This window comes from Cyclopterus lumpus, chromosome 1, assembly GCF_009769545.1.
Source record: "Cyclopterus lumpus isolate fCycLum1 chromosome 1, fCycLum1.pri, whole genome shotgun sequence".
Taxonomy (NCBI): domain Eukaryota; kingdom Metazoa; phylum Chordata; class Actinopteri; order Perciformes; family Cyclopteridae; genus Cyclopterus; species Cyclopterus lumpus.
In genome coordinates, this window is record NC_046966.1 from 26,971,337 (window position 1) to 26,991,336 (window position 20,000).

The 20,000-nt window shown below is 47.1% G+C and overlaps 1 protein-coding gene across 3 annotated transcripts in view; it reads left to right on the forward strand.

Moving 5' to 3' along the window:
• LOC117729201 (echinoderm microtubule-associated protein-like 6) overlaps positions 1-20,000 on the forward strand; it is a 45,805-nt gene that overhangs the window by 7,979 nt on the left and 17,826 nt on the right. For all 3 annotated transcript variants that reach the window (XM_034530059.1, XM_034530067.1, XM_034530075.1), the window contains exons 4-20: positions 3,584-3,652; positions 5,748-5,933; positions 8,053-8,188; positions 8,363-8,564; positions 8,660-8,797; positions 9,119-9,375; positions 12,367-12,576; positions 12,806-12,973; positions 13,749-13,855; positions 13,934-14,034; positions 14,586-14,772; positions 14,853-14,958; positions 15,861-15,954; positions 16,281-16,381; positions 16,892-17,094; positions 18,492-18,603; positions 19,671-19,798. In XM_034530059.1, the coding sequence (XP_034385950.1) occupies positions 3,584-3,652; positions 5,748-5,933; positions 8,053-8,188; positions 8,363-8,564; positions 8,660-8,797; positions 9,119-9,375; positions 12,367-12,576; positions 12,806-12,973; positions 13,749-13,855; positions 13,934-14,034; positions 14,586-14,772; positions 14,853-14,958; positions 15,861-15,954; positions 16,281-16,381; positions 16,892-17,094; positions 18,492-18,603; positions 19,671-19,798 (2,505 nt within the window). The remainder of the gene's footprint in view (positions 1-3,583; positions 3,653-5,747; positions 5,934-8,052; positions 8,189-8,362; positions 8,565-8,659; positions 8,798-9,118; positions 9,376-12,366; positions 12,577-12,805; positions 12,974-13,748; positions 13,856-13,933; positions 14,035-14,585; positions 14,773-14,852; positions 14,959-15,860; positions 15,955-16,280; positions 16,382-16,891; positions 17,095-18,491; positions 18,604-19,670; positions 19,799-20,000) is intronic.

Here is a 20,000-nt window from a genome sequence, read left to right on the forward strand (position 1 = left end):
GTACCTCTCAAATAACTGGTACCTCTCGTAACACTAGTCACTCTGGTACCTCTCTTATCACTGGTACCTCTGGTTCCTCTCATAACACTAGTACCTCTGGTACCTCTCTTATCTCTGGTACCTCTCAAATAACTGGTACCTCTCGTAACACTAGTCACTCTGGTACCTCTCTTATCACTGGTACCTCTGGTTCCTCTCATAACACTAGTACCTTGGGTACCTCTCATATCACTGATACCTCTCATACAACTAGTACCTCTGTCACCTCTCATAACACTAGTATCTCTGGTACCTCTCATAACACTTGTACCCCTGGTACTTCATATTCAAAACATTACCCGGACTGCATTCTTCCACCTCCGCAACATCTCCAGACTCCACCCATCACTGACCCAGTCCAGCACCGAAATCCTGGTCCACTCATTTGTCACATCCCGCATTGACTACTGCAATGCCCTCCTCACCGGACTCCCCACCAAACTCATCAACAGACTGCAAATCATTCAGAACTCGGCCTCCCGGATCAATACCTGTACCAAATCATCGGACCACATCACTCCTGTACAATACCGCATCTACTACAAAAACCTTCTCCTCACCTATAACGCTCTCCACAATCTAGCCCCCACTTACCTCTACGACCTCCTTCAGGAATACACTCCCTCCCGCACCCTCCGCTCATCCTCTTCTGGACTGCTAACCATCCCCACGTCACGCCTCAGTACCATGGGTGCCCGAGCCTTCAGCTGCTCAGCACCCAGGCTCTGGAACTCCCTCCCCCCACACATAAGACAATCAGACTCCATCACATCATTCAAGTCTCAACTCAAAACTCACCTGTTCAAACTGGCATACTCTTTATAACTGGACCCTGTGCACTTCACTTGTTTTTATGTTGATGTTCTATCTTTCATGCTTTTATCCTGTATTATTTTATTGTAAGGTGACCGTGGGTGACTTGAAAGGCAACCTCCAAATAAAATGTATTATTATTATAACACTAGTACCTCTGGTACCTCTCATAACACTATTACATGTGGTTTCTCTGGTACCTCTCACAAAACTAGTATCTCTGGTACCTCTCATAACACTAGTACCCCTGGTACCTCTCATAACACTAGTACCTCTGGTATCTCTGGTACATGTCATACCACTGGTACCTCTTTAAAACACCAGTATCTCTGGTACCTCTCATAACACTAGTGCCTCTGGTCTGTCTGGCACCTCTCATAACACTAGTACCTGTGGTATCTCTGGTACCTCTCACAAAACTAGTATCTCTGGTACCTCTCATAACACTAGTACCTGTGGTATCTCTGGTACCTCTCACAAAACTAGTATCTCTGGCACCTCTCATAACACTAGTACCTGTGGTATCTCTGGTACCTCTCACAAAACTAGTATCTCTGGTACCTCTCATAACACTAGAACCTTTGGTACCTCTCATAACACTAGTATATTTGGTGTGTCTGGCACCTCACATAACACTAGTACCTGTGTCCAGTCTACTGCGCCGGACCTTCTTCCCTTTCTCACACATCTTATAAACACTTCCCTCTCAACCGAAGGTTTCCCTAACTCTCTGAAGGAGGCAAGTCAACCTTCTCCTGAAGAAACCCACTCTTGACCCGTCCGAAGTCAATAACTACAGACCTGTCTCTCTCCTCCCCTTCCTTTCCAAAACTCTAGAGCGAGCTATCTTTAAACAAGTCTCCTCCTTTCTTCACTGTAACAACCTTCTAGACCCCCACCAGTCTGGATTCAAGGCAGGCCACTCAATAGAGACTGCCCTCCTTGCCGTCTCTGAGCAGCTTCACACTGCTAGAGCAGCCTCTCTCTCCTCTGTCCTTATCCTTCTAGACCTTTCCGCTGCCTTTGACACAGTGAACCACCAGATCCTCATGTCCTCCCTCCAGGACCTGGTATCTCAGGCACCGCGCTCTCACTCTTCTCATCCTACCTCACCGACCGCTCTTACCGGGTAACCTGGAGAGGATCTGTGTCTGAGCCTTGTCCTCTGACTACTGGGGTCCCTCAGGGCTCAGTCCTTGGTCCTCTTCTCTTCTCTCTGTACACCAACTCTCTCGGCTCTGTCATTCGCTCGCATGGCTTCACCTACCACAGCTATGCTGACGACACCCAACTGATCCTCTCGTTTCCCCAATCTGAAACACAGGTAGCAGCACGAATCTCTGCCTGTCTGACCGACATCTCTCAGTGGATGTCTGATTGACATCTCTCAGTGGATGTCTGACTGACATCTCTTAGTGGATGTCTGACTGACATCTCTCAGTGGATGTCTGACCGACATCTCTCAGTGGATGTCTGATTGACATCTCTCAGTGGATGTCTGACTGACATCTCTCAGTGGATGTCTGCACACCACCTGAAAATGAACCCGGACAAGACTGAACTTCTCCTCCTTCCAGGAAAAGGCTCTCCCACCCACAACCTGATTATCACCTTCAACAACTCAGTGCTGGTTCCGACATCGACTGCCACGAACCTCGGTGTGACACTCGACAGTCAACTCTCCCTGACTGCCAACATCACCGCAATAACACGCTCCTGTAGGTACATGCTGCACAACATCAGGAGAATATGACCTCTTCTCACTCAGAATGCGGCACAGGTTCTGGTCCAGGCTCTGGTCATCTCACGGCTGGACTATTGCAACTCCCTCCTGGCAGGTCTACCTGCTAATGCCATTCGGCCTCTACAGCTCATCCAGAATGCAGCTGCTCGACTGGTCTTCAACCGACCGAAATTTACCCACAATCCTCCGCTCCTCCGCGACCTTCACTGGTTACCGGTGGCCGCCCGCATCTGCTTCAAAACATTGGTACTTGCGTACCGTGCTGCGAACAGATCGGGTCCGGTCTACACCCAGGACATGGTCTAACCTCACACCCAGGACATGGTCTAACCTCACACCCAGGACATGGTCTAACCTCACACCCAGGACATGGTCTAACCTCACACCCAGGACATGGTCTAACCTCACACCCAGGACATGGTCTAACCTCACACCCAGGACATGGTCTAACCTCACATTCAGGACATGGTCTAACCTCACACCCCAGCCCGTTCACTTCGCTCGGCTTCTGCCAATCTGCTTGTAGCTCCTTCACTTCGAGCTAAACACTCAACAAAATCACGACTGTTTGCTGTGCTGGCTCCTCATTGGTGGAACGAGCTCCCCATTGACATCAGGACAGCAGAAAGTCTCTACATCTTCCGTCGCAAACTAAAAACACATATTTTTCGACGATACCTTGAATAGGGAAGGTAGCGCCGTAGTAGCACTTTGGTAGCACTTAAATGTCTCTTACTGATAGCACTTTGTAGTTTAACTTTTTGAAGAAATTGTACTTGCTTGATTCTTGTTGTTCTAAGTTTAAACTCATGGTTTATTGCACTTATTGTAAGTCGCTTTGGATGAAAGCGTCAGCTAAATGACATGAAATGTAATGTAATGTAATAGTCCTTCTGGTACCTCTCATATCACTGGTACCTCTCATAACACTAGTAACTCTGGTTTCGAAAGGCGCTGAAGAAATAAATTGTACTTTGTTTCCTGCAGATCTTTGATGTGGCCTGGGATCCATTCCAGTCCAACCGTCTGGTGAGCTGTGGAGTCAAACACATCAAGGTCAGACAGATGCAGTTTCAAGCATAATTTGAATCAATAATGTGTTTGTTTAGAGTGCTTGATTAAGAAGAGTCTAAAAACAGAATGTATCCAGAGGGAATTTGCTGTGCAGCAGTTTTAATACAAACACATGTGCAAATATAACAGAAGGAAGATCTAAACATGTTATGGTTAGACACTGAATGATGACAATCTCCATTCAATACAACAAGACGCTCTCAAATGAATCTCTTCTTCGTATCTCACTTTCTTTCTGGTTGGTCTAACTTGCTTGTTTTAGACAAGCATTTCATGAATTGTGAACACACAACCTGAAAATATGCAGCCCAACACATTACTCTTTATATGTAACAGGACACAACATGTATCTGTATATAATCTTACATGGGACAATGCAATTCTCAGGCCAGGTTACTGGCGCTACCATGTCGCTAAAACGTTAGCACGCAAATGGCCTCCTTTAGCTACTGATGCTAGCTTTAGTTAGCTGTCTTCTCTTTCAGTACTAAACACTTAATAACCATCAAAACATGGCACCGCAAAAGCGAGCCAACTTAATTTAAATGGATATGGCGCACCTGTGAACACACCTAGACGGTCTCAAATGTATTTCTGCTTCATATCTCAACTGTCTTTCTTACGGCTGATTTAACTTGCTTGTTTTAGACAAGAATTACAGCGCCAGTCATGCCAAAAAACGCTACATTACATTACATTACATTACATGTCATTTAGCTGACGCTTTTATCCAAAGCGACTTACAATAAGTGCTACTGCCACCTATTGGCGAGAATGAGTATCGCCCTGCAGCTACTTTAGGTGAAAGCAGTTGAGTTTAAAAGTTACACAAAGCTTTTTAAATTATAATAACCAGAATATAATGGTGGCGGGGGGCAACGTACTAACACAATATAATACAATAATAATTCTGAAAATAATGTTAAAATATCCAGGGTGCCACATTAACAGTAGGGGTCATACTATCTTAACAGATTAACAGTAGGGATGATAAGATCTAAACAGGTTAACAGTGGGGATCATGACATCTAAACAGATTAACATTATAGATCATGAGATCTAAAAGTTTAACAATAGGGATCATAAGATCTAAACGGGTTAACAGTAGGGATCATGAGATCTAATCAGGTTAACAGTAGGGATCATGAGATCTAATCAGGTTAACAGTAGGGATCATGAGATCTCATCAGGTTAACAGTAGGGATCATGAGATCTAATCAGGTTAACCGTAGGGATCATGATATCTAATCAGGTTAACAGTAGGGATCATGAGATCTAATCAGGTTAACATTATAGATCATGAGATCTAATCAGGTTAACAGTAGGGATCATGAGATCTAATCAGGTTAACAGTAGGGATCATGAGATCTAATCAGGTTAACAGTAGGGATCATGAGATCTAATCAGGTTAACAATAGGGATCATGAGATCTAATCAGGTTAACAGTAGGGATCATGAGATCTAATCAGGTTAACAGTAGGGATCATGAGATCTAATCAGGTTAACATTATAGATCATGAGATCTAATCAGGTTAACAGTAGGGATCATGAGATCTAATCAGGTTAACAGTAGGGATCATGAGATCTAATCAGGTTAACAGTATGGATCTTGAGATCTAATCATGTTAACAGTAGGGATCATGAGATCTAATCAGGTTAACAGTAGGGATCATGAGATCTAATCAGGTTAACAATAGGGATCATGAGATCTAATCAGGTTAACAGTAGGGATCATGAGATCTAATCAGGTTAACAGTAGGGATCATGAGATCTAATCAGGTTAACAGTAGGGATCATGAGATCTAAACAGGTTAACAGTAGGGATCATGAGATCTAATCAGGTTAACAGTAGGGATCATGAGATCTAATCAGGTTAACAGTAGGGATCATGAGATCTAATCAGGTTAACAGTAGGGATCAGGCTATGTGGTGTTTCATATAGATATGTTCAGTCTTGTTAAGATTTGAAGCGATACAATGATCTGGTGGTTGACTATGTTTTGATCATAAACACATACATAAACATGACGACGGTCGCTGAAATGACAATAATCATAATGATTGTTTGTGTCTGTAGTTCTGGACTCTGTGTGGGAATGCTCTGACTCCAAAGAGAGGCATCTTTGGGAAGACGGGCGACCTGCAGACCATCCTGTGTGTTTCTGCAGCCAAAGAGGAGCTGACGTACTCCGGAGCTCTGAACGGAGACGTGTACGTGTGGAGAGGAATCACTCTGGTCCGAACCGTTCAGGCTGCACATGGGGTGAGTATCAGATAACCTCATTACCTTCTTTATTCTTTTATTGATAGTAGGCATCAATTGGACATTTACAGATGTCTTTCAGACAATTGACATTGCATGTGCAGATTTTTAGATGATGCTTGTCGTATCTTTCAAGCGGCAGTGATGTTGAAGAATGAGGATGAAGGTACCTCCGCGGACACTGTTCTTTCTGGCATAATAAAGTTTATTACAGGCAGGAATCACAGGTCGGAACAAGCGTCTAGATCGCTCGGAGAAACTTCTCAGCCAAATATGAAGAACTGCTGTCCAGTGCAAGGGACGACGGTTATATAGGGCCAGTTTGTTTTGACCAAAACTTGAGAACGTCACTCAGGAACCCCCAATCTAAACACGTACCTTCCAGACACAGGAAGGAGTATCATATTTCAAGATTTGGAGATCACATAACGTCACGCAGAAACAGACCCTTCCTCCAACAGGTCAAAGGGCATTCTTTGAGGGGGACCCTGACCGGAAACACATGTGGAACGGTATGTCGGACGCCGAGCTTCTAAGGAAGCTGAGTATATACCACATGCTCATTTTAGTTATGCAAATATAGAGCAAGATGTGTAAAACATAGAATAAACAACAAAAAAGAGACAGAATGAAACAAAAAAGAAAAAGAAAACAATGTCCAATTCATCCATCCATCCATGATCAGCTCTTATCCGGGGTCGGGTCGCGGTGGCAGCAGGTTCAGCAGGCCGACCCAGGCTTCCCTCTCACCCGCAACACTTTCCAGCTCATTCTGGGGGATCCCGAGGCGTTCCAAGGCCAGCCGGGAGATATAATCCCTCCAGCGTGTCCTCGGTCTTCCCCGGGGCCTCCTACCAGTTGGACGTGCCCGGAAAACCTCTAATGGGAGGCGTCCAGGAGGCATCCTGACTAGATGAACCACCTCAGCTGACTCCTTTGGACACGAAGGAGCAGCGACTCGACTCCGAGCTCCCCCCTGATGTCCGAGCTCCTTACCCTATCTCTAAGGCTGAGCCCGGCCACCCTACGGAGGAAGCTCATTTCGGCCGCTTGTATCCGAGATCTCGTTCTTTCGGTCACGACCCAGAGTTCGTGACCATAGGTGAGGGTTGGAACGTAGACCGACCAGTAAATGGAGAGCTTTGCCTTCCGGCTCAGCTCCCTCTTCACTAAGACGGACCGGTACAGCGCCTGTTTTACTGCTGCAGCCGCACCGATCCGCATGTCGACCTCCCGCTCCACCTTACCCTCACTCGTGAACAAGACCCCGAGATACTTGAACTCCTTCGCTTGGGGTAGGCAGTTTGTCCCCACCTGGAGGGAGCAATCCGCCGGTCCAATTCAATTCAGTTTATTTTGTATAGCCCAATATCAAAAATTACAAATTTGCCTCAGAGGGCTTTACAATCTGTACACATACGACATCCCTGACCTTTGACCTCACATCGATCAGGAAAAACTCCCCAAAAATAACCTTTGACAGGGAAAAAAGGGAAGAAACCTTCAGGAGAGCAACAGAGGAGGATCCCTAGGGAGTGATCTAACCTCAATTGTACATTCATTGATTTATGAAAATAAAATCAGGTCTATGGGGTGTTACATATGTAACCCATGTTTCCCAATATGCCAAACATTGTTCCAGTTTGTAGTTGTTGTTTTCTTCTCCATGTTGTAAATGTCCATTGTAACGTCCATCCATGTATTCAGAGTAGGACCCCTCACATGTCATCATCTTCTTAAGGGCCAGACTCCTGTGTGGAGTGACGGACTAAGCCTGCTGTGACAGTAAATGTTTAGTTCAGAGATAGAACACAAAGAGAGAGAGAGTCAGTCACTCTGCAGCGTTCAGAATATGTTCTCATCTGTAATATAGTTAGTTGCCACATGGAAGGATTCTGAATCTCTGAGAACATGGGTTGAAAAGAAATCGGAATCTAAAGGTCACATTTGCAAGAAATCAATTCAAATTTCCAACGTCTTTGTCCTCGTTCTGGATTCATGGATGTCCTTAATGTCTTGTACAACTCCAGCATTAAGATTGGAGATCGTCAGTGCAGACTCCATCAGTTTGTGACATGATGACGGCTGATGGGGATTGTTGTTTCTACGTGTTGTTCAGGCAGGGATCTTCAGCATGCACTCCTGTGAAGAAGGATTCGCCACGGGAGGAAGGGACGGCTGCATCCGACTGTGGGACGTCGATTTCAAACCCATCACCAAGATCGACCTTAGAGAGGCCGAGCAGGGGTACAAAGGTTTGTTAGCAGTTATTATGTGATGAAGTCACACCGTTGGTCGGTTGGTTGTGGGAGTTTCCTCCTTAAAGACGAACAGCCAATGGGGAAACTCTGGCCTCGATTCACCATATTCACACGGCGGCCATTTTCAGGTGTGTTTCCTGTTTCAGTCAGGTTTGCTCTTTGTTTCAGGTTTGTCTATCCGCAGTGTTTGCTGGAAGGCCGACAGGATCCTGGCAGGGACGCAGGACAGCGAGATCTTCGAGGTCATGGTGAGAGAGCGCGACAAACCGGTTCTGCTGATGCAGGGTCACAGCGAGGGCGAGCTCTGGGCGCTAGACCTGCACCCCAAACAACCGGTCGCGGTTACAGGGAGTGACGACCGCTCTGTCAGGTTGGTCTGACCCACCAATACCGCCACAACTCTCAGGCTGCTAATCCTCTGAGTTCACCTCTCAGCTGTCTGTCTCTCCCCTGTCTGTCTCTCAGGCTGTGGAGTCTTCCTGACCACACTCTGCTTGCTCGCTGTAACATGGAGGAATCTGTCCGCAGTGTTTCCTTCAACAATGATGGCTCTCAGCTTGCTCTGGGCATGAAGGACGGATCCTTCACCGTGCTGCGTGTCAGGTGACCTCCCATATTCGGGCCTAAGGATGGTGTTGAAAGTAAACTAGTTCAACCAGCCTTGTTATATCTTGGATTAAACATCATGGATGTTTAGAATTAACCAAACAGCTACATTGGTTGAAAGTATATCCCTGAGCAGATGATAAAGTATGTGATACATCAGGCTAATTGGTACACTTGGATGCATGGTTGCCATAGTTTGTGACCTGAAACACTTCTGGTTGGAAGAATAACATGACAATTTAATAGCATTTGTTCAAAACCTCCGATTAAGGTTTAATTGAATTGAGGAACTTGAGGTAACAAGCTTTTTTTCTTCAGGGACATGACAGAGGTTGTGCACATCAAGGACAGGAAGGAAGTAATACATGAGCTGAAGTTTTCACCAGATGGTTCCTTCCTGGCGGTGGGATCAAACGATGGGATGGTGGACGTGTACGCCGTCGCTCAGCGTTACAAGAAGATGGGTGAGTGCAGCCGCTCCATCTCCTTCATCACCCACCTGGACTGGTCGGTCGATAGCCGCTTCCTGCAGACCAACGACGGCACCGGAGAGCGGCTCTTCTACAGGATGCCAGGTACCTTCTGATGCTGCAGCACACTGCAACTCAAATTGACTTTGACATCATTGTCTCAGAGTTATTCAAGTAGTACGTTGGGACTTACCTGTATAGACTGGGACCTGACTTGGGACTTACTTGTCTAGACTGGGACCTGACTTGGGACTTACTTGTCTAGACTGGGACCTGACTTGGGACTTACCTGTCCAGACTGGGACCTGACTTGGGACTTACCTGTATAGACTGGGACCTGACTTGGGACTTACTTGTCTAGACTGGGACCTGACTTGGGACTTACCTGTATAGACTGGGACCTGACTTGGGACTTACCTGTATAGACTGGGACCTGACTTGGGACTTACTTGTCTAGACTGGGACCTGACTTGGGACTTACTTGTCTAGACTGGGACCTGACTTGGGACTTACTTGTCTAGACTGGGACCTGACTTGGGACTTACCTGTCCAGACTGGGACCTGACTTGGGACTTACTTGTCTAGACTGGGACCTGACTTGGGACTTACCTGTATAGACTGGGACCTGACTTGGGACTTACTTGTCTAGACTGGGACCTGACTTGGGACTTACTTGTCTAGACTGGGACCTGACTTGGGACTTACTTGTCTAGACTGGGACCTGACTTGGGACTTACCTGTCCAGACTGGGACCTGACTTGGGACTTACTTGTCTAGACTGGGACCTGACTTGGGACTTACCTGTCTGGACTGGGACCTGACTTGGGACTTACCTGTCTAGACTGGGACCTGACTTGGGACTTACCTGTCCAGACTGGGACCTGACTTGGGACTTACTTGTCTAGACTGGGACCTGACTTGGGACTTACTTGTCTAGACTGGGACCTGACTTGGGACTTACCTGTCCAGACTGGGACCTGACTTGGGACTTACCTGTATAGACTGGGACCTGACTTGGGACTTACTTGTCTAGACTGGGACCTGACTTGGGACTTACCTGTATAGACTGGGACCTGACTTGGGACTTACCTGTATAGACTGGGACCTGACTTGGGACTTACTTGTCTAGACTGGGACCTGACTTGGGACTTACTTGTCTAGACTGGGACCTGACTTGGGACTTACTTGTCTAGACTGGGACCTGACTTGGGACTTACCTGTCCAGACTGGGACCTGACTTGGGACTTACTTGTCTAGACTGGGACCTGACTTGGGACTTACCTGTATAGACTGGGACCTGACTTGGGACTTACTTGTCTAGACTGGGACCTGACTTGGGACTTACATGTCAAGACTGGGACCTGACTTGGGACTTACTTGTCTAGACTGGGACCTGACTTGGGACTTACCTGTCCAGACTGGGACCTGACTTGGGACTTACTTGTCTAGACTGGGACCTGACTTGGGACTTACCTGTCTTGACTGGGACCTGACTTGGGACTTACCTGTCTAGACTGGGACCTGACTTGGGACTTACCTGTCCAGACTGGGACCTGACTTGGGACTTACCTGTCCAGACTGGGACCTGACTTGGGACTTACTTGTCTAGACTGGGACCTGACTTGGGACTTACCTGTCCAGACTGGGACCTGACTTGGGACTTACCTGTCCAGACTGGGACCTGACTTGGGACTTACATGTCTAGACTGGGACCTGACTTGGGACTTACCTGTCTGGACTGGGACCTGACTTGGGACTTACCTGTCTAGACTGGGACCTGACTTGGGACTTACCTGTCCAGACTGGGACCTGACTTGGGATTTACCTGTCCAGACTGGGACCTGACTTGGGACTTACTTGTCTAGACTGGGACCTGACTTGGGACTTACCTGTCCAGACTGGGACCTGACTTGGGACTTACCTGTCCAGACTGGGACCTGACTTGGGACTTACTTGTCTAGACTGGGACCTGACTTGGGACTTACCTGTCTAGACTGGGACCTGACTTGGGACTTACATGTCTAGACTGGGACCTGACTTGGGACTTACCTGTCCGGACTGGGACCTGACTTGGGACTTACCTGTCCAGACTGGGACCTGACTTGGGACTTACCTGTATAGACTGGGACCTGACTTGGGACTTACTTGTCTAGACTGGGACCTGACTTGGGACTTACCTGTATAGACTGGGACCTGACTTGGGACTTACCTGTATAGACTGGGACCTGACTTGGGACTTACTTGTCTAGACTGGGACCTGACTTGGGACTTACTTGTCTAGACTGGGACCTGACTTGGGACTTACTTGTCTAGACTGGGACCTGACTTGGGACTTACCTGTCCAGACTGGGACCTGACTTGGGACTTACTTGTCTAGACTGGGACCTGACTTGGGACTTACTTGTCTAGACTGGGACCTGACTTGGGACTTACCTGTCTGGACTGGGACCTGACTTGGGACTTACCTGTCTAGACTGGGACCTGACTTGGGACTTACCTGTCCAGACTGGGACCTGACTTGGGACTTACCTGTCCAGACTGGGACCTGACTTGGGACTTACTTGTCTAGACTGGGACCTGACTTGGGACTTACCTGTCCAGACTGGGACCTGACTTGGGACTTACCTGTCCAGACTGGGACCTGACTTGGGACTTACATGTCTAGACTGGGACCTGACTTGGGACTTACCTGTCTGGACTGGGACCTGACTTGGGACTTACCTGTCTAGACTGGGACCTGACTTGGGACTTACCTGTCCAGACTGGGACCTGACTTGGGACTTACCTGTCCAGACTGGGACCTGACTTGGGACTTACTTGTCTAGACTGGGACCTGACTTGGGACTTACCTGTCCAGACTGGGACCTGACTTGGGACTTACCTGTCCAGACTGGGACCTGACTTGGGACTTACTTGTCTAGACTGGGACCTGACTTGGGACTTACCTGTCTAGACTGGGACCTGACTTGGGACTTACATGTCTAGACTGGGACCTGACTTGGGACTTACCTGTCCGGACTGGGACCTGACTTGGGACTTACCTGTCCCGACTAGGATCTGACCTTCTGACCTTTTTGAATCCTCCTGGTCCTGCAGCGGGGAAGCTGGTTCCTAAAGAGGAGGCAAAGGGGATCCACTGGATGACATGGACAGGTGTCATCGGTCCAGAGGTGAACGGCATCTGGCCCAAATACTCCAATGCCTCCAACGTGAACTCTGTGGACGCCAACTACAACAGCGCCGTGCTGGTGACCGGAGACGACCTTGGCCTTCTCAAACTCTTCAGATTCCCCTGCCTCAAGAAAGGTGGGTGAACCTAGAGTTGATGGGACTGAACTGTCCCTCCTACTTGCTAATGTGTCAACAGTTGTAGGGCCACTCTTAATTCTTGAGTTATTTATAATGTGAAATACTTTCAAACGTTTAAAGGAGAACCGTAACCCATTTGATGGTTCAGGATTCAAACTGTATGAAGTGCCACTGCCCCCCTCAGTAGCAGAACATCCGTGAGTTGTTTCTCTTTGTCCTCAAACAGGTGCCAAATTCAAGAAGTACATCGGTCACTCTGCCCATGTGACGAATGTCCGTTGGTCCAACGACTTGCAGTGGGTCGTCAGCACCGGCGGAGCCGACCATGCTGTGTTCCAGTGGAGGTTCCTGCCTGAGGGCGTCATGAACGGCGTCCTGGAGCCCCTCCTCCAAGGTAACGCCAACATTCACTACTGTGGTGAACCAACAAACCCTCCGAGGACCAGACTGGAATCCCTAAAATCCTGTGGCTCCATTGGTTATCCTTAAATCACAATCTGTGACAGTATCGTTTGTTATCCTAAGTTTATCATCTGCAGATTACTATTTATGACTCCCTTAGATCACCATTGTTATCCAACAACTGCTATCTGTTAATAATAAATAAACATCTGGACATGGACCGTGAATCTCATCTGTAAACAAACAAATGGTATGAGTTACCATTCGTTTTGACATCTGTAAAACACGATCCAACATCTGTAATCTATAAACTCTTCATTCGTTTTCCCTAAATTTCTATTACCAGCCACTATTGCACCATTTGTATACTTATTTGTCCTCCCTAGATTACCATACAGCACCACCAACACATTATTAATTATCCTTGGTTCAAAATCGTTAAATTACCAGAACTCCACGACCATTGTCATCCATGACAATGGTCGTGGGGGGGGGTACATTATCATGTTTGGTCAGTAATTTAACATTTGTTATCCCTAAGCCCCTCTTTTTACAATAGTGTGTCATATCCAGTAAACACTGACTGACCATCTGTTATTAGTATTATTGTCTCTTTAGATGTCGAACATTGCTATTGATTATCCCGTAAGAGCTATTTGGACTGCACACATAGAAAGACAGATACATCTTCCCAGTTTACTGAAAAACTAAAGTTTAAATATATAAAAGTATGATGTATGAGGTGTTTTCCTGGTCGGTGTGTTCAGAGGGTTACGCCGACTCCAACAGCGGAGAGTCGGACTCTGACGTTTCGGACGTCCCGGAGCTCGACTCGGACATTGAACAGGAAGCTCAGACCAGCTACCAGCGTCAGGTGACCTCAAACACACCAGCAACGATCTGTCGATGACCTGTCTGTCTGTCTTTCGGACTCACCTGTGTCTGTCTGCAGGTGTATAAGGAGGACCTGCCTCAGCTGAGGAACAAGCTGATTGGTTCACTGAAGCGTCAGAAAGCTCCGGAGGAGGGGCTTCGTCTGCAGTTTGTTCACGGGTAAAAACAGACGATCAAATGTAAATAACGGGGGAAATTATTATTGTTCTCTCCTGTAGAAATTATATAGTTAATTGTAATTAACTTTGTTCATATAATGAGTTAACAACCTGTTGGGTCCTTTATTGTGGCGGTGCTGTTTCCTGCGGGTATCGGGGCTTTGACTGTCGGAACAACCTGTTGGGTCCTTTATTGTGGCGGTGCTGTTTCCTGCGGGTATCGGGGCTTTGACTGTCGGAACAACCTGTTGGGTCCTTTATTGTGGCGGTGCTGTTTCCTGCAGGTATCGGGGCTTTGACTGTCGGAACAACCTGTTGGGTCCTTTATTGTGGCGGTGCTGTTTCCTGCGGGTATCGGGGCTTTGACTGTCGGAACAACCTGTTGGGTCCTTTATTGTGGCGGTGCTGTTTCCTGCGGGTATCGGGGCTTTGACTGTCGGAACAACCTGTTGGGTCCTTTATTGTGGCGGTGCTGTTTCCTGCGGGTATCGGGGCTTTGACTGTCGGAACAACCTGTTGGGTCCTTTATTGTGGCGGTGCTGTTTCCTGCAGGTATCGGGGCTTTGACTGTCGGAACAACCTGTTCTACAGTCAGACGGGGGAGGTTGTGTACCACGTGGCCGCCGTTGCCGTCGTCTACAACCGGCAGCAGCACAGTCAGAGGTTTTACCTCGGCCACGACGACGACATCCTCAGCCTCACCGTCCACCCGCTTAAAGACTACGTGGCCTCCGCACAGGTACGCCCGGCCAATCAGAAGCCAGCATGTTACCGTCAGACAGACCGAGAGTGTTTCTGATTGGCTGTCTGTGTGTTCAGGTGGGCAGAGATCCGGCTGTCCACGTCTGGGACCTCCAGACCCTGAAGTGTCTGTCTCTGCTAAAGGGACACCACAGCAGAGGAGTGTGTGCCCTGGAGTTCACAGGTACACTCCCGTCCCTGAAGCACCTCATGTAAAGCATAAGCTGTTGTTTGTGTGCACTGTAATCATGTACACTTCCCCACTGCAGGACTCATAAATGATCTTATTTTATCTTAAACTTTGTTTATATAGAATCAAGTCTCTGTGTGTGAGGTTGTGTCAATGCTAATGTCTCCTTCTGTCTCTTGTATCTTGTCTCTCTGTTTTTCTGTTGTTTTGTCTCTGTCTCTCTATCTCTCTGTATCTGTGTCTCTCTGTATCTGTGTCTCTCTGTATCTTTGTCTCTCTGTATCTTTGTCTCTCTGTATCTTTCTCTCTGTATCTTTGTCTCTCTGTATCTTTGTCTCTCTGTATCTTTGTCTCTCTGTATCTTTCTCTCTGTATCTTTGTCTCTCTGTATCTTTGTCTCTCTGTCTCTCTGTATATTTGTGTCTTTCTCTCTGTCTCTCTGTGTCTCTGTCTCTCTGTATCTTTGTCTCTCTGTCTCTCTGTATCTTTGTATCTTTGTGTCTTTCTCTCTGTGTCTCTGTCTCTTTGTCTCTCTGTATCTTTGTCTCTCTGTGTCTCTGTCTCTTTGTCTCTCTGTCTCTCTGTGTCTCTGTCTCTCTGTATCTTTGTCTCTCTGTCTCTCTGTATCTTTGTGTCTTTCTCTCTGTCTCTCTGTGTCTCTGTCTCTCTGTATCTTTGTGTCTTTCTCTCTGTGTCTGTGTCTCTTTGTCTCTCTGTATCTTTGTCTCTCTGTCTCTTTGTCTCTCTGTGTCTTTGTCTCTCTGTGTCTCTGTATCTTTGTCTCGGTCTCTTTGTCTCTCTGTGTCTTTGTCTCTCTGTGTCTTTGTCTCTCTGTGTCTCTGTATCTTTGTCTCGGTCTCTTTGTCTCTCTGTGTCTTTGTGTCTCTGTCTCTCAGCGGACGGGAAGAGTTTGGTCTCGGTTGGAATTGATGAATTTCACTCCATCGTCATCTGGGACTGGAAGAAAGGAGAGCGACTGGCCAAGGCCAGGTACACCTGACACCTGTCTGTCTGCTGCTCACACCTGTCTGTCTGCTGCTCACACCTGAACAAAACCTGAACAATTAATTTAGAGAAAACTTCACAAAGTCTTCTGATATTCAGTTTGTTCACATTTGGACTCTCATTCTTTCATCATCATCCCACTGATCTTATTCTGACTCTGACATCACACATACAGATACTCACTAGTGTGGATTATGAGGGAAAAACTGGAGTGAATTATTGATTTTAAAGATTGTAGGAAGTGACAGGAAGTGAGACCAACATGTTGTGTGTTGATGACAATGATGAAATATAACTTCTCTGTCCTTCAGGGGTCATAAAGACAAAACCTTCGTGGTGAAGAGTAACCCGTTCAGGATGGACAAGCTGGTGACGGTCGGCATGAAACACATCAAGTTCTGGCAACATTCAGGTAATCCTCCTGTTGTTCATCCTCCTCCTCCTCATCTTCATCACTAAGCAAACAAACAGTGGAAAATAAATAAATCTCGTTTAAAGTAAAATAATGTCTGCATTAGAAAATAAATGAGGTTTAATGTTAAATTAAGTGAAAGCTTTTGAAAAATGAGCTGAATGAATAAAAGAGCTCCGTTAAAATGTAAAAAAACAGATCTATCGGTTTGAGGTCCAGAGACAACAGCGTCTGGCTCCGCCCACATTGTGGTTAGTCAAACCTTCTATCAGATTAAATGAAACATTTCAGTTTAACCTGCCGCTGTATCCTGGTCAATCAATACTATAGAATAATCTATAATATAAAACATACAAAGAGATTTGGATTTCGTTTTTAATTTTCTAAACTACATTTTAGTCTCGAGAAAAAGGTAATATTAGTTTTAATAATAAACAAAAGAGACCTGGATCAGCATCGTTCTGGTCTCCACCGCAGCCAAACTAATAAATAAGCATCATCGTCCTGCAGGTGGTGGTCTGACCTTTAAACGGGGGATCTTCGGGAACCTGGGGAAGCAGGAGACGATGATGTCGGCGTGTTACGGCCGGTCGGAGGACCTGGTCTTCTCCGGAGCCACAAACGGAGACGTCTACATCTGGAGGAACACAACGCTCATCAAGACCATCAAAGCCCACGACGGCCCCGTGTTCGCCATGTGCTCCCTGGACAAGGTAACACCTGGTTATCCTGGGTCACCTGGTACAACTGTGATACCTGGTACACTCAGGTCACCTGGTAAACGTGGTACACCTGGGTCACCTGGTACACTTGGTACACCTGGGTCACCTGGGATACCTGGTACACTCGGGTCACCTGGTAAACGTGGTATACCTGGGTCACCTGGTACACTTGGTACACCTGGGTCACCTGGGATACCTAGTACACTCGGGTCACCTCGTAAACGTGGTACACCTGGGTCACCTGGTAAACGTGGTACACCTGGGTCACCTGGTAAACGTGGTCCACCTGGGTCACCTGGGATACCTGGTACACTCGGGTCACCTGGTAAACGTGGTACACCTGGGTCACCTGGTACACTTGGTACACTCGGGTCACCTGGGATACCTGGTACACTCGGGTCACCTGGTAAACGTGGTCCATCTGGGTCACCTGGTACACTTGGTACACCTGGGTCACCTGGGATACCTGGTACACTCGGGTCACCTGGTAAACGTGGTACACCTGGGTCACCTGGTACACTTGGTACACCTGGGATACCTAGTACACTCGGGTCACCTCGTAAACGTGGTACACCTGGGTCACCTGGGATACCTAGTACACTCGGGTCACCTGGTAAACGTGGTCCACCTGGGTCACCTGGTAAACGTGGTCCACCTGGGTCACCTGGTACACTTGGTACACCTGGGTCACCTGGGATACCTGGTACACTCGGGTCACCTGGTAAACGTGGTACACCTGGGTCACCTGGTACACTTGGTACACCTGGGTCACCTGGGATACCTGGTACACTCGGGTCACCTGGTAAACGTGGTCCACCTGGGTCACCTCGTAAACGTGGTCCACCTGGGTCACCTGGTACACTTGGTACACCTGGGTCACCTGGAATACCTAGTACACCTGGGTCACCTGGTACACTTGGTACACCTGGGTCACCTGGAATACCTAGTACACCTGGGTCACCTGGTAAACTTGTTACACCTTTGTCACCTGGTACACCCATCACTTCTTTGTTTATACTAATAGTCCTTTTTTTAGATTTTGTCATAATGCAACAAAATCAAATTGTCATTATTGGTTTATGTTGTAATTTTGGTCACAATTATATTAATACTATAAGTTAAAATATAGTTCCCAGACTTTTCATTTTTACATTGACACTGACACATTGAGTGGATTATTATAATCCGAGAAATTATTCGGCAGTAGAATTTTCATTCTTGCAAACATTGAAATAAAATATGATTTTACTTTTGTTGCTTTACAAACTGAGATTTTATTTAGAGTTTTGTTATCGGCAGGTCTTTTGATAATGTTGATGTTAATAAACTCTCTGATATAGTTGATGAAGAAGATCAGTGATGTTTCCTGTGTGGCATTCATTGTCCAGGGTTTCGTGACGGGGGGGAAGGACGGCGTCGTGGAGCTCTGGGACGACATGTTCGAGAGGTGTCTGAAGACGTACGCCATCAAGAGATCTGCTCTGTCTCCGTCTTCCAAAGGTCTCACTGGCTTTTCCTTTTCATGATTCACTGTGCACTACTTTGATGGTCCCCCAGACCAGCCCCACAAAGCTACATGAAGTCGCCGCTCCGTGGGTCCACCACTCACTGGATAGGCGTTGGGTTCAGGTGCAGTGTGAGCCGGGCGGCAGGTCGATGAGGACCAGCTCTGTACCATGGTCGGTCTGATAGTGGGCTCATCCAGTCTACATGTGTTTAGTAAACTTAAAGAAGGCTCGTGATCACGTTGCCTGTGGAGTCCTACCTACCGTACTGTGGTAATGCGGGGTACCTGGGTGGTTGCAACGAGCCATCTGGTCCTTGTATGACTAAAGAGAGAACTAGTTGGCCGAGGTAGTCTCTTGTCCGCGATTCTGTTTTCATGGATTCAGGGCCCAGCTGGGGGGAGGAGAAGGTCCGGTTCGAGGACCTCAGAACTGTCTCTTTGCAGATGATGTGGTTCTGTTGGCTTCTTCAGAACGGGACCTTCAGCAGCACCGGAGCGGTTAGTCTGAACCTCCAGGTCTAAGTTCCGGGAGGGAGGGAATCTCTGCCCCAAGAGGGGAGTTTGAGTACCTCTGGGTCTTGTTGAGATGGAGGTTCAGTTTCAGCAGTGAGGAAGACGTTGTACCGGACCGTTGTGGAGACGAGGGAGCTGAGCCAAAAGACAAAGGTCTGGATCCACCAGTTTGCCTTCAGACCCTCAGCTATGATCTCATGTAGTAAGATAACGAATGCGATTGAGAATACAAACAGCTGAAAGGATCTCGTAGGGAGAATGGATCCATCTAGAGACGAACAGAACAAGAATCCTCATGTTTCTGAAGTTCATCCATGCAACTGATCTCAGATCAGTCAGACTCTGATAATGGACACACTCTGACTACATGTGATCTGATAAAGACTTAGAACAACTGATCAGCTTCAAAGGGTTCATCTCCGTTAGCATCAGAAACAATTAACTTTAAAGTCACAGTGAAATCTGCGACACAAGGTGAATCAACATAATACACAATACAAGAGAATCTAATGACTAAAGCGTTCTGATGGTCTGGTTGGTGGGTCAGGTCTGCTGCTGGAGGACAACCCGTCCATCAGAGCCATCACTCTGGGTCACGGCCACATCCTGCTGGGAACCAAGAACGGAGAAATCCTCGAGATCGACAAGAGTGGACCGATGACGCTGCTGGTTCAGGTCAGACGGGAAGTATCAGTCATGATCGCCTGGTCACCTGATCATTTGATCACCTAGTCACCTGATCATTTGATCACCTAGTCACCTGATCATTTGATCACCTGATCACTTGATCACCTAGTCACCTGATCATTTGATCACCTAGTCACCTGATCATTTGATCACCTGATCACCTAGTCACTTGATCACTTGATCACCTAGT